Source organism: Trichechus manatus, unplaced genomic scaffold, assembly GCF_000243295.1.
Source record: "Trichechus manatus latirostris isolate Lorelei unplaced genomic scaffold, TriManLat1.0 scaffold00093, whole genome shotgun sequence".
NCBI classification, from domain to species: Eukaryota; Metazoa; Chordata; class Mammalia; order Sirenia; family Trichechidae; genus Trichechus; species Trichechus manatus.
Genome location: NW_004444029.1, coordinates 6,944,229 through 6,959,098, shown reverse-complemented (window position 1 = coordinate 6,959,098; position 14,870 = coordinate 6,944,229). Strand labels below are relative to the sequence as shown.

Sequence of the window (14,870 nt, the reverse complement as noted above, 5' to 3'; positions counted from 1 at the left end):
GACATGTCATGGGGTTGTTAACCATTGTCATAAAACAGTATGTGTACTGTTTAATGAGAAACTATTTGTTCTGTAAACCTTCATCTAAAGTACAATAAAAAAAAGAATGGGATGCTGCAAGTACATAATCCTAAAAGTGCTGTTCCATGCTACCACGTTGCTTTATTTAGAACTTCCCATTATTGCTGGAGACTGATAAATTTAAGGTTATAGTTTAGCTGTCTTCTGTGAAGCAGTTTAGAAAAAAAAGTGTTTAAATGACTTAACGCCTTTTGAAGTGCAACAGCATTTTGTATTTAAAATCAGTCCCCCAGAAGCACTCAACCCCTCCCGAGCCCTACACCATCGAGGTCGAGTAGGGCTCCCTTCAGGGCGCGTGCATTCAGACCCTGTTCATCTAAGCGCTGTGGTCACACTGCTTGTCTCCTGAACAGAATCTCATTTTCTCAATGGCTACCAACTTCCCAAGCAGCCTCTGTATTGGAAGGGAAAAATGAGACCAAGATTTGTGGATAGAGAAAGATGAGGAAAAAAATAGGCTGTCTCTTAAATTTTAACTTGCTTACTAGGGAACCCAGAATCTAATCCAAACATTTGAGTTAACGTGTGTATATTTTTGAGTTTTTAAGGCATCTTAAAGGAGCCCTGGCGGTGCAGTGGCTAAGCACTTAGCTGCCAACTGAAAGGTGGGCGGTTTAAACCCACCTGATGCTTGGCGGGAGAAAGATGTGGCAGTCTGCTTTCATAAACATTACATCGTAGGAAACCCTGTGGGGCATTTCTGCTCTGTCATATAGGGTTGCTGTGAGTTGGAATTGACTTGGCAGCACGCAACAACAACAGCAAAAAAGTATCTTAAATTGTTAGAAAACACCCATGTAAGTGGCTCTGATTCCTGACTTGGGTGTTTCTGTACTAAGGCTGGCCACACTGGTGGGGAGGCCTGTGGAGCAGCAGGTGTCAGGTGTGGGATTTCTCTTTGGGGAATCCGTAGGTATCCGTTTGACGTGTCCAGAAGGCAGCCTTATAAGGTGAAGAGAGGCACACCTTTGGAGTTAGACCCGAAGTCAGATTTGGTTTTGCCACATGCTTTCTGCGTCATCTTGGGAATTCTGCTTCATCTCTCTGAGCCTCCATTTCCTCACCTGTGTTTATTATATGCACAATAATAGTACTTCTTTAGAAGGTTATTAAAAAGTTAAACATAGGATGGCAAATAAGCCCTTGAAAAGATACTCAATGTCATTAACCCTTAGAGAAATGCAAATTAAATTCATAATGAAATGCTCCTCCAAATCTGTTAGAATGGCTTAACCAAACAGAAGGGACAGAAACCTGAGAACACCAACTGCTGACAAGTGTACGGAGCAGCTGGAACTCTCATACCTCACTGGTGGGAATGCAGAATGGCCTGGCCACTGTGCGTTTCTTATAAATTAAACATATAGTGCCCATACGATCAGCAACCACACTTTTTGGTATTTACCAAAAGAAAGGAAGATTTATGTCCATACAGAAATTTATACACAAATGTTCATAGTCACTTCATCCGTAATTGCCAAAAATTAGGACCAGCCTTGATGTCTGTCAACTTGTGAACGGATAGACAAATTGTGGTGCATCCATATAATGGAATACTACTCAGCAATGAAAAGAAACCATCTACTGATACCTCCTACAACATGAATGAATCTCAAACTCAGGCTGAGTGAGAAAAGCTGAGCTGGAAAGGCTGTGTACCATGATTGTACAGATGTGAAATTCTAGAAAAGGCAAAACCAGAGGGACAGGAAACAGATCAGTAGTTGCCAGGAGCTGATGGTGGGGACAAGCGATTGGCCCCAGAAGGTCATGAGAGAACTTTCTGGAATGTTGGAAATGTTCTCTCATCACCATGGTGGTGGCTCCATGATTCTGTTTGTCAGAGTTCATAGAACAGCGTACTTAAAAGGGTGAACGTCACTGTGTATAAATTATGCTTCATGAATCTGACTTTAAAAAAGAAGTTAAAAAATTTAAAACTAGCCCTTTTAAACTCAGATAATTCTGCTTGCTTAGGTAAGCAATGGGGAAGAGCTGTTAGTCTCTCCCTAACTTGGTTAGCATTAACACAGACCTTCAGCGGCTGTTGTTTCGTGTTCCTTATTGTTTCACTGCTCACTTACCCGTTTTAACTCCACTGTTAAAATTCACTCATTTGGAATAATTGGAGGTCAGTAAAGCTGATAACTCTAATGGGTTGAAAGATTTCAAATATGTTTAAATCCATGAATGAGTTCATAGTGATACTAAGCAAATAAATAAAAACGAAGAGCTCATTGGTCACTTTTAGAGGATACTAGGGAATCAACTTGTTATTTTGAAAACTGGTAAATAAACCAAAAAGAAAAAACAAGCATTTACCCTGCCTTTCTCATATGACCTGTATTTCAGGGTAACCAAAATGTTGTTGAAGGAAAATTTCTCTTTATAGAACAGATAATAAATTAGAATAACCAACTTAAAAGATTACAATTTCACAACTCTTTGTTAATGAATAAATCTAGCCAATGATTATCAGTTATTGCTCCATCACAAAAGGAGAGACAACCAGATATTATGTGCCTCCTGATGGAAGTACCCACCACCACCTGTGGAGTATTTTTGTCAAAAACTAAAAACTCTATCTGATACAGATTTTCCATTCTACATACAGATTGTCAAGAAATGCAGGAAATAGAGGCACAGACAACCCATTTCTTCAACAAGTAGGGAAAAGAAAAAGAGAGGGAATCTATAGATTCAAAGAGACTTAAGAGACGTATTATCCAGTCACAACATGTAGATCTTATTTGGATACTGATTTGAACAAAGAAACTAAAAGTATATATATATACGCAAGTTGATTGGGGGAGATTTTGAACATTGAATGTATGTTGATATAAAAAAAATTATTTGGATGTTTTATTTTATTTGAATGCTATTTTGTTTATGTTTTTAAAAATAAATGTCTTTTAGAGATACATACAGAAATATTTTTGGATGAAGCGTTAAGATATCTGGGATTTGCTTCATTTGACCCAGGGGAGGGGGAAGTGAGGGGAGGGTATAAAAGGAAACAAGACTGGCCATGAATTGAGAATTATTGAGGCTGCATGAGGAATATGCAGGAGTTCATGGTCCTATACTCTGCTTTTTTATAGGGTGGGAATTTTATGTTCTCAAAGCATTCATTCATTCATTCCACAAATACTGAATGCCTACAAAATGCCTCGTAGTGTGCTAGGTGCAGGCTTTATATTGGCTAATCGATGGGTGTGAACCATCACTAACCTGGAAGAGCTTTAGGTCTACAGAGGAGGCAGATGGTAGGAAGGAGATAAAGAAAATGTATATTATACACTGTGATCTAGTCTGAAGGAAAATGGACTCCGTTCAGTGATAGAGATTACAGGGAAGGCCCCACGCCTGGGCTGTTGAGAGTCGACCTCTCTGAGATGATGACATTTTAGCCACCATCTGAAGGATGGGAACTAGCCAGGAGCCCAGAGATCAGCACAGGGTGTCACAGGGGTGTGGGCAGGCTGAGTGAGGAAAATGCTTGATGTGTGTTTACTCATTCTCTCTGCTCCAACAAAATCTTATTGTCTAGCCACCTACTGACTTAATATTTCTTCTGCAAACTGTGTGTTGATATTTATGTGCATCTGACCTTGGATCTAATTATATTATGAACTCTAAAACTGCTTCTAAGCCTGGCAGAGTTTCACACACTCTGAATAGGTGTCGATAGTACATGCCCTTTGATGAATACTATTTTTAGACTTTTCAGATGATTATCAGAATGTACCTAAGATCAGTCTTGTGTCTTTGAACAAAGCAATCAGCAATTAAAATGAGTACGTCCTAATAATCCTGGAAAATAAGGGAACTATGTCTTGGGTTCTGGATTATATTTTGCTAAGGTAACACCAACAAATTCTGTTCTTTAGTTCTTCTTCTGATTGGAGTGCCTTGAATTTCTTATAATGAATGAAGGATATTGTTATATTATTACTTATTTAAGTCTCCTGTATTCCACTGATAACTATGCATCAGGCACAGTGTCTGTACTCAATAAAGGTTAAATAAATCAATGATGTGTGTCTGGTATGAACTTCTCCTTGCCAAAGCCTTCTCTTAGGGTCCCTGTCTGAGCCTGCCACTGTCTCTGTATCAGTAATTCTTCTACGCCCCTTTATTCTGCTTTCTTGGAGTATTTTGAGGGTCTATGCCTGTTTCTTGACCCAACTACTGATATCTGAGCAGAGGGGTGGTTGTGTGTGTATGTGCATGTGGGGTGGGGTGTTGCTTCTTATTTACATAATAATCTCCTTCTCATTATCTCTTAGACGTATCACAGATGCTACCCTCGCCATTGTGAAAGGAGAGACAGTTCCACTTGATGTCTTGCAGATTAAGGTACAGTCCTCTTCATATTTTTTAAAAATTTAAAAAAAAAATCAGTAATACACACACGTTAAAGAAAATAAAATATAGCAGCTCAAATGAGATTCTAATGAAAACAGCAGTCCCCCTTCTTACCCTAAGTCTTGTCCCTAGAGAAAAAGAACGTTCACTGTTCACTCATGCTGGTGCCACTGACTGATGGGCTTGTGCTGCTACATTTGTTGTATTGGTTTTAGACCTCATCTACTGACCTGTCTGTCATATATGAGAATTCCTCCATGGCTCCTCCCAGCATCGTTTTAATCTCTATCGTTAGTTCCTCTATTGGTTACCTTTGGGCCTCAGGTAATTCGTGTGTCTCACATGGTTGTGTTCAGTATTAAAGGAGTGAATGATAGAAAGCACTGAGGACATGATCAGGTGGCCTCACCTGCCTGGGTAGGTGCTTTACCCAAGGGGAGCCCTTTATGGGTCCTGTCTCTCCTGGGAGGGGCTCATCTTCTTGGAGTTCAGATTGCTTGGCTGCTTCAGTCTCAGCTCTCCTATGAGCTTAAGAAAAGTTAGGATTTTGCAGATTACCTGGCTTTTTCTCATTTGAGGGTGGGACAATGTTCTTTGCAGCTTTCTACATCCTAGCTGGGAGCAGAACTCTCCATTTTTCTATTGAGTTGGCTGACTTTTTCTTGCTGATTTATAGGTGAACTCATGAACTTTTGAGAAATACATTACCTAGCTGTGCCCACTGAAAGAGCCTAGAAGCAGTGACACTCAGTAGCAGTGAGCACACCCAGCACCCAGATCTTGGTTTCTACATACCATTCCCTAATAAAAGGGACCAGGACTCTGAAGGGATGGATTTCACAGGCAGGGTGAGAACCAGGCAAGGAAGTGCACAAAAAGAGATGGGGACCTCACAAAAAGGCGTAGGGGCCAGCTGGATGGTGTCCTCCTGGCCAACCTTGGAACCGTTTGAATATCAAAAAGAAAAATAATGCTAATAGATTATAACAGATTAGATAAAATGAATAATGAGCCCACAGTGATATTACAAAAGAATTACCAGCTTATAAATGTAGATTGAATGATCAAATTAGAAAATTACCATTTTGCAATCACCAGTGTAATAATTGATTCTGGAAAAGATTATCAATGGTTGCTAAAACGATTGAATAAAAGGCTGTTGGGAGACAGACCTTCACACAGTCTCAAAGTAGCACAGATTACTTAATAATTACAAAGGGGTATATACCTTTATAACGGGAAAATCTAGCAGATACCACCTCAACCAAGTGATCAAACTTGACGTGACCAAATGGGATAAACTGACATTAGTGCCTCGCGATGTGATGTACTGAGACGGTACAACATCACCTGTCAGCGTGCCTGCCAAAAATGTCAACTTGTGTCATGGATTGAATTATGTACCCCCAAAAATGTACGTGTCAGTTTGGCTGGGCCATGATTCCTGGTACTGTGTGATTTTCCTATATGTTGTAAATCCTGCCTCTATGATGTTAATGAGGGAGGATGGGTGGCAGTTGTGTTAGTAAGGCAGAACTCAGTTTACAAGACTGGATTGTGTCCTGTGGCAATCTTTTGAGATATAAAAGAGAGAAGTGAGCAGTGAGACAGGGGGACCTCATACCATCAAGAAGGCAGTGCCAGGAGCAGAGCGCGTCCTTTGGACCGGGGTCCCTGCGCCGAGAAGCTGCTAGTCCGAGGGAACACTGATGAGAAGGCCGACAGAGAGAGAAAGCCTTCCCCTGGAGCTGACACCCTGAATTTGGACTTTTAGCCTACTTTACTGTAAGGAAATAAACTTCTCTTTGTTAAAACCGTCCACTTGTGGTATTTCTGTTATAGCAGCACTAGATGACTAAGACAACTTGCTTCTGATCATGAGAGAGCAATCCAACAGATTCATATTGTGGGTCATTCTAAAAACAACGCTTGGCCAGGGCTCTTAAAAAATCCAATGTGGCGAAATCCAAAGGAAGGTAAGGAGTCTGGTCTAGAGTGAGGGAAACTAAAGAAATACCTACTGTTGTGACAGTGGCACAGGATCGGGCACCGTTTCGTTTTGTTATATGTGAGGTTGCTATGACTTGGAGCTGACACGATGGCACCTAACAACGACAAAGAAATATCACAAATAAACTCAGGTCAGGAGCTTGGATTGGAAAAATGAAAAACAACTAGTAAGAACCATAAAAATGTTATTGGGACAATTCCCAAACCAAAAAAAAAAACAAAAAACCTCTTGCCATTGGTTGGATCCTGACTCATAGTGACTCTATAGGACAGAGAAGAACTGCCCCATAGGGTTTCCAAGGCTGTAATCTTTATGGAAGCAGACTGCCACATCTTTCTCCCATGGAGTGGCTGGTGAGTTCAAACTGCTGACCTTTTTTTAGGTTAGCAGCCGAGCACTTAACTACTGCATACCCAGACTCATACATATACATGCACACAGAACTTATATACTCCCCATCATATGCATTTTGTTGTTGTTAGGTGCCGTCGAGTCGATCTGACTCATAGTGACCCTTTGTACAACAGAATGAAACACTGCCCGGTCTTGCGCCGTCCTCACAATCCTTGTTATGCTTGAGCCCATTGTTGCAGCCACGATATGAATCCATCTTGTTGAAGATCTTCCTCTTTTTTGCTGACCTTCTACCAAGCATGATGTCCTTCTCCAGGGACTGATCCCTCCTGATAACATGTCCAAAGTATATGAGATGTAGTCTTGCCATCCTTGCTTCTAAGGAGCATTCTGGCTGTACTTCTTCCAAGACAGATTTGTTCATTCTTTTGTCAGTCCGGGGTATATTAAATATTCTTCACCAACACCACAATTCAAAGGCGTCAGTTCTTCTTGCGTCTTCCTTATTCATCTTCCAACTTTTATATGCATATGAGGTGATTGAAAACAGGATGGTTTGGGTCAGGTGCACCTTAGTCTTCACGGTGACATCTTTGCTTTTCAACACTTTAAAAAGATCTTTTGCAGCAGATTTGCCCAACACAATGCATCATTTGATTTCTTGACTGCTGGTTCCATGGGTGTTGATTGTGGATCCAAGTAAAATTGAAACTCGAGGCTTGAATTTTATACTTTACTTTGTCTTCTTGAGCTGCCCTAAAGATTAATCTAAAGATTTACAGCCTTGGAAACCCTATGGGGCAGTTCTCCATCCTGTAGGGTCCCTATGAGTTGGAATTTACTCCACGGCAACGGAGTTTTTTATAACACTGAGTGTTTGACTTTGAAGTACTTCTGGGAACATTGATGGAATTTTTTTAGTTCTTTTTTTTGCTGTTTCAGTTGAGCCCTGCCAACCCAGAACCAACCACGCTAGTTGTGTGTGGAGTAAGAGGGACTTAGAATATCTCCCTTTCTTCTTACCATTCCTGGCAGATTATATGAACTCCTTTTAAAATCCTGGCTCTGATCCTTCTCTGATGCTTGGAGCTGCTTCAGAGCTCCGTCTACCTTCTTTCAAAGCAGTTGCCATCGAGTCCGTGACGATTCATGGAAACCGCATGTGTGTCAGAGTAGAACTGTGTTCCACAGGGTGTTCAATGGCTGTGACCTTTTGGTATAGGTCACCAGGCTTTTCTTCCAAGGCACCTCCGGGTGGACTCAAACAGCCCACCTTCAGTTAGCAGCCGAATGTGTTAACCGTTTTTAACCACTCTAAAATTCCTTGATTAGGCACCCATCTAGTTGTTATGGATTGAATTGTGTCCCCTAAAAATGTGTGTCAACTTGGCTAGGCCATGATTCCCAGTGTTGTGTGATTGTCCATTTTGTCATTTAATGGGATTTTCCTGTGTGTTGTAAATCCAGTCTCTGTGATGTTAATGAGGTGAGATCAGCGGCAGTTAGTGAGACAGGACTCAATCTACAAGATTAGGTTGTGTCTTAAATCAGTTTCTTTTGAGCTATAAAAGAAGTGAGCAGAGAGACAGGGGGACCTCATACCACCAAGAAACAAGAGCCAAGAGAATAGAGTGTCCTTTGTACCCGAGGTCCCTGTGCTGAGAAACTCGTAGGTTGGGAAGATTGATGACGCAGACTTTCTCCCAGAGCCGACAGAAAGAGAAAGCCTTCACCTGGAGCTGGTGCCCTGAATTTGGACTTCTAGGCTCCTAGACTGTGAGAGAATAAATTTCTGTTTGTTAAAGCCATCCATTTGCGGTATTTTCGTTATAGCAGCACTAGATGACTAAGACACTAGTCAACAGGAGTTCTTTTCATTGTTCCTTAAGTCTTTGTTCCAGCTAGCTCTCTCATTTATTTCTCTCAGCCAAGTACTGGGCCATTTTCTCCGGGATGTACTCTCCCCGGGGGCGCGTGTGAATTGGGGCAGCACATCTCCTCAGCACTGTGTGCCTGCCTTTCTATGTCTGCTGTTTCCTGACCACCCATCTCTTTCCCATCCTACTCCCCAGCCTGGGCCTGGACATGCCCTCCAGGTCATTCCTGTGTGATTGTGGCCTTCCTATGTTTGGTTTCCTCTCTGGGCGATCAGGGTCCTGTGTGGCCTGTTGTCCAGCGTCTGAAAACCGTGGTTTCATGTACTTTGCTGGTTTTCGGTTGTTCAGCGCAGAGGAGCAGTTCCAAGCCGTGTTATTCCATCGTACCGGGGAGTAGACGTCTCACTGCTAGCTTATTAACAACAGATTTTTGTTGAAACATTTGACGTCAATGTGTAATTGAGTTCAGCAAAGTCATTCTGCAGGTATCAGGAAGCTGGTCTTCTTCCAGATTCATTGTTCACTGGTCTTTCCTCTCCTACCTCATCCTCCGGGCAGGTCACCCCCGTAGGGAGTGAGCCTTTCTAAACGTCCCTCAGGGCAGGGCACACCTTGTTCAGAGCACTGTAGTGCAGAGGTGGCCAAGTCTTCTCATTCCACGGTGCCCGCAGTGTCTCAGCAACTTTTCATGGCATCCCTGGGCCACAAGAGGTACCTGCGAGTCTTGTTGATTAAATAATTAGGTCCAGGCAACCTGATACGTTCTTGCCGTGCCCGCCCGGGTGTCTGCCCTCACCCTAGTTCCCTCCGCCCTGGGTAACCAGGTGCAGGGAGCACAACAGCACAGCCCATCGGGTGTGCTTCCAGAAACCGCTCACTTGGGTGGAAATGGCTTTGGTGGGGGAGGCACCACCGCCCGTCTTCCCTCAGGGAAGGTAGAAGACTCAGCTGACCAGCTGTCCTCCAGTCCCTCATCCTCTGCCGTCCTGGGAGCAGCAGCTGCCGGCCCTGCCCTGTTCAGTGAGTCCTGTGCCTGGTGGCTGCTTGGAGCTATCCTTAGAGTGTGGGGTGCTCGGTGCCTGCCGGTCTTTGGCTCCTGTGGCTGCGAGTCTGAGCTGAAGGAAGGTCCCTGGTACTCTCAGCAAGGTCCGTCATGGGGTGTGTGCTTTCAGTATATTGCTTGACTCGCTGATCTGTTCCAAACTCACAATTATGATAAGCCAGATTCCGGCATAAAGCCATGGACTAAATCCTGATCACTTCCTACCCTGACCTGTTGTGACAGAAATGTGACTGTATGTGCAGACATTCAGGTGAGACTTCTGGAGTAGCGGCTTCTGGTCTGACTGGAGAGCTCTGGGTCCTTGGAGGAGGATGTAGGCTCCAGGCACCTTTGCCTGGAGCAGGTAGACAGGAGAAGACATTCTGGCTGACCCGCCACCAGCTGGTCCAACTCATGGTCTGGAGGGTGATCGAATGCCCCTGCCAGCAGGTTCATGAGGCCCAACATGCAAAACTCAGTTTCCTTTTGCAGCGTGGCTTCTGTTGAGCAGGCACGAGGTGAATGTCTTTGAAGTCTGCACATACTTTTTAGAACATTGGCTTGATGAAAAGTAGGCCAGGACGTCTGCCGGGTGCCTATACGCAGAGAGCCCCGGGTGGTTGTATCCATTCGTCTAAATGCAGTGTACTTACCTTCCAGGGTGAAAAGGAGCAGCCCGTGTTTGCAATGACCGGCCTTCGATGGGGTTCCTTCCGGGATGCCAGCGTCAAAGTCAGCAAGTAAATCCTCCTTCTTATTCTGTCCCTGTCTCTGAGGTTTTAAGGTGCAGTGATCTTGTGGGGATAAGTCTGGTGGGCCTGGGGACTGAATTGTGTGAATGATGGGGTCGGGGCCATCAGATAGAGGTTTGTCTTCTGCATACAGAAAAACTGGCTTGTTGGTAGCCAGAGAGGAGAGTATGTCTCTGTTTGTACACACAGTGTTGAGAGAGGTTAGGCTTGGGCCAGCCTAAAGGGAGAGCTGGTTGCTGTCACCCTGAGGGCTGTCTCAGTGGGCACCAAGGGAAGGCATGGCCGCCGCCGCCCAAAGCCTTTGCTGTCCTGTGAGACTTTCCCAGGGGTGTTTCCTGGAGGCCCAGCAGCTGGGACACAGGCTGTCCTTGTGGAGAAGGAAGGGAGGTGGTGCCTGGCTCTGTCGTGAGGAGAGACAGCCGTGGAGGAGGGCCTCCTCGTGGGAATGGGCTAATTTTTGGAGAAGTCATTGTGGGAGAGACAGACAGCCGTGGAGGAGGGCCTCCTCATGGGAATGGGCTAATTTTTAGAGAAGTCATTGTGGGAGAGACAAACAGCCATGGAGGAGGGCCTCCTCATGGGAATGGGCTAATTTTTAGAGAGGTCATTGTGTAAAGTGGAACTGTGGGCTTGGAGTGTGGTGTGTCCTATCCTGTTTGGTGGGCAGAGGCTTCTTCAGGGCTGGAGGAATGAATTATGACTGAGTTACACTTGATCTCATGCCTGACTGTTACCAGAAGGCCCTCTTCCCTCACAGGCAGCCCAGCCCACTCTTCACAGGGCCCCTCACACTTGTTCCCTTCATTGTTCCCACTGATGAAGCTTCTGGCAGCAGAATGTCAGGAGAGAGATCACTGTGTGCATCACACACAGCTTTCTTAAATACTTAACGATTTGCAAGTCTGCCGTGATTATCTGGATTCTAGAAATTACCTCGTGTATGATCAGTAATCTCAAATTCCAGCCACTCACCAAGAGGAATTGCTTAGCTTCCCCTGGAAAAGTCTGGTGAGAATAAATTGCATTCCAAAATGTGTTCATCAGCCATTAAGCCCCACCACAGGCCAGCCCTGCTGGAAACGTGTCATCTAATTTTCAGAATTTATGTTTTCAGTAGGCTTTATTTTTCAGAACAGTTTTAGGCTTACAGAAATAATGTGCAGAAAGCACAGAGTTACCATACATCCCCTCCCCTCTTACCTGATTTCCCCTTTTATTAGCATCTTGCCTTCCTGTGGGGCTTTTATTACAATGGGCAAACCAATATTGATACGTTATTATTAACCAAAGTCCATGGTTGACATTAGGGTTCACTCTCTGTTGTACAGCCGTGTGGGTTTTGACAAACTTCCCAGTATTTTGATTAATTTCTTAACAGTGAATTTTAAAATCCTGGTGGTGGTGATGTAGTACCACTGAGTAGCTCTGTGTATTATGGGAGAAACAGTGAGGGTGTGAGGCGTGCTCCTAGCTGGCCAGAGGACCACTATGGACATAGTGCCACACTTGTAGAGATGAAGGGGAACTGCTGACAATCTGGAAGTAAACTGTCTTGGTAGAGAGATGTTTTTCTAACTGGATAACCAGGAAAAGAAGTAAACTATAAAGTGAAGACCTTAGCTTAAAAACAAAACTTATCAGATGATATGCTGAAAGGAGTTCCTTTATATGGCCTTTTGCCTTGATTCTTTGAAAAAACAGCTTGAGAGCTTTTCCTCCTAAGCCCTGAGGAGTTACCTTTGCTCTAGTTTCCTGCCCCAGAGGGTTTGTTACTTTTGTCAAAGTTGATTGACATTTCCTGGGGATGCTGTAAACAACTTGATGGTTTGATACTTTTCATTGAGTCCTGAACTGCAGTCTGCCCAGTGATTGGTCTGTTTTATGCACCTTGCAGGGATTGGTTGGTTTACTATGTAAATTGAGTGATTTGTGGTCCACGAAGGGGATTGGTCAGTTTGTGGTCCTCCTGGGAGGGCCATGCCTTGAAATTGACAAGGAGATTGCTTATATAAGTAGCCAACCCACAAGAGTTTTTAGAGGCAAGAAGAAAGAAGCAGGAGTGAGGAGGCAAAGAACCTCCAAAAAGAGCTGTAACACAGGTTAAGGATTATGACATTGAAGATGGTGAGGAGCCCAGAAGGGGTCCAGCAGCACTATCGGTGGTGACGACAGTTTGCTGCTGCTAGAAAAGCAACTAAGAGAGCTGAGCAAGCTGCTACCCTGGTTGTGAGCCGGGCAAGTCAGCAGTTAGCAGTGGAGAGGTTGACGTCAGGGACGCCGAAGGCAAAGAGGCCTCCGTGGCTGAGAGGGGGCATGCACGGCCGAGAGAGTGGGTGTGCACAGCTGGGGGCGGGGTGTGTGTGTGTGCACAGCCGGGGGCGGGGGGCGTGCACAGCCGTGAGAAGGGCTGTCAGAGCTGTCCTGGTTGGAAGCTGTCCTGCCACAGTGGAATGGAGAGGCGTGCTCTCCATCACGGGCGAGCCTTCCAAGCCTTGCTTTCTGATCGTGATCTCCACGTTGTTTCTGTGACTTCCAAGTTGGTCCTGATCCTGAGTTGTATCCTATTACTTCCCTCATAAACCACTTAACTGTGAGTATGGTTCGTGGCTTCTGTGTGGCCATTGGAACCGATTACCAAACCCAGCAGAGAAGTAGAGAGTGCCATGGTGGGGGAAACGGCTGGTGTCAGAAACGGTGAAGAAGTCAGAGGGTGGACGTATGTCTGACCTCCTCCTCATAGGAATCGGCTTTGTGCTGATCCTGATTCTTACTGTCCGTCGGGGGTCGAGGTGCTTTCTGACACTCTGCTGCAACACAGATGACCAGGGCCCTCGTTAGCAGCATCACAGTTTTGACCTGAATAGAGATGTGGAAGGATTCCATCTTGCCCACTGGGTGATATCTGAACTCCTCCTCCTGACATTCGAGGCCCACCTCCCTGTCATCACCCCTAGTTAGGTGGTGACCTGGCTGGCTCTTGCACATCTCTTCCTTGCTAATGGTTCTTAACCTTGCCATATCCCGTGACCTTGCTGCTCCCCTGGCCTCGAACGACCTCCTTCCCCACTGCAGGTATCTAGATCCAACCCACGTTTCTAAGCCCCACACCTCCCCTTACTCTTGCGCCATTCATTGTACAAGCACAGCTGCTCCGGGACTAAGCCACCACGAGTCTTGTCTCTCCTTGTTGTTGTTTTTAGGTACCGTCGAGTCAGTTCCGACTCATAGCAACCTGTGGACAACAGAACAAAACACTGCCTGGTCCCGCACCATCCTCACAGTTGTTGTTATGCTTGAGGCCACTGTTGCAGCCACTGTGTCAATCCATCTTGTTGACGGTCTTCCTCTTTTTTGCTTACCCTCCACTTTACCAAGCATGATGTCCTTCTCCAGGGACTGATCCCTTCTGATAACGTGTCCAAAATATGTAAGACATAAGTCTCACCATCCTTGCTTCTAAGGAGCATTCTGGTTGTACTTTTTCCAAGACAGATTTGTTCATTCTTTTGGCAGTCCATGGTATACTCAGTGTTCTTTGGCAACACCACAATTCAAAGGTGTCAGTTCTTCTTCGGTCTTCCTTATTCATTGTCCAGCTTTCACATGCATATGACGCAATTGAAAACACCATGGCTTAAGTCAGGCGCAACTTAGTCTTTAAGGTGATATCTTTGCTTTTCAACACTTTAAAGAGGTCTTTTGCAGCAGATTTGCCCAGTGCAAGGTGTCCTTTGATTTCTTGACTGCTTCTTCCGTGGGTGTTGATTTTGGATCCAAGTAAAATGAAATCCTTGACAACTTCAGTCTTTTCTCCGTTTATCATGATGTTGCTCATTGGTCCAGTTGCGAGGATTTTTGTTTTCTTTATGTTGAGGTGTAATCCATACTGAAGGCTGTGGTCTTTGATCTTCATCAGTAAGTGCTTCAAGTCCTCTTCACTTTCAGCAAGCAAGGTTGTATCATCTGCATGTTGCAGGTTGTTAATGAGTCTTCCTCCAATCCCGATGCCCCGTTCTTCTTCATATAGTCCAGCTTCTCGGATTATTTGCTCAGCATACAGATTGAATAGGTATGGTGAAAGGACACCTTTCCTGATGTAGACCACGCGGTATCTCCTTGATTAACAGATAGTCACCAGTTCATTCCATGTCACATACACTCGTTTATTGTTTTCCAGTACTTTTTTGTGTCTTACTTTCTCAGTTCATAAGCCCCCAAAGGCAGGAGTTTTATGTACTGTATATTTCTTCTGCCGTCTCCACATCCACAGTGGGTGCTAAATAAATGCATGTTGATCAGAATCAAACGGAGCAGTTAAGGTGGCGCGGGAGGTGGCGTACAGAAGCTTTACGAGAGGAATCCACTTTATGCCTCTTTGCTAATCC

The 14,870-nt window shown here is 44.6% G+C and overlaps 1 protein-coding gene across 1 annotated transcript in view; it reads left to right on the top strand.

Annotated features, from left to right (window-relative positions):
- AGK (acylglycerol kinase) overlaps positions 1-14,870 on the top strand; it is an 84,026-nt gene that overhangs the window by 48,525 nt on the left and 20,631 nt on the right. Inside the window, exons 9-10 of the mRNA XM_023736873.1 lie at positions 4,371-4,440; positions 10,394-10,473. Of these exons, the coding sequence (XP_023592641.1) occupies positions 4,371-4,440; positions 10,394-10,473 (150 nt within the window). The remainder of the gene's footprint in view (positions 1-4,370; positions 4,441-10,393; positions 10,474-14,870) is intronic.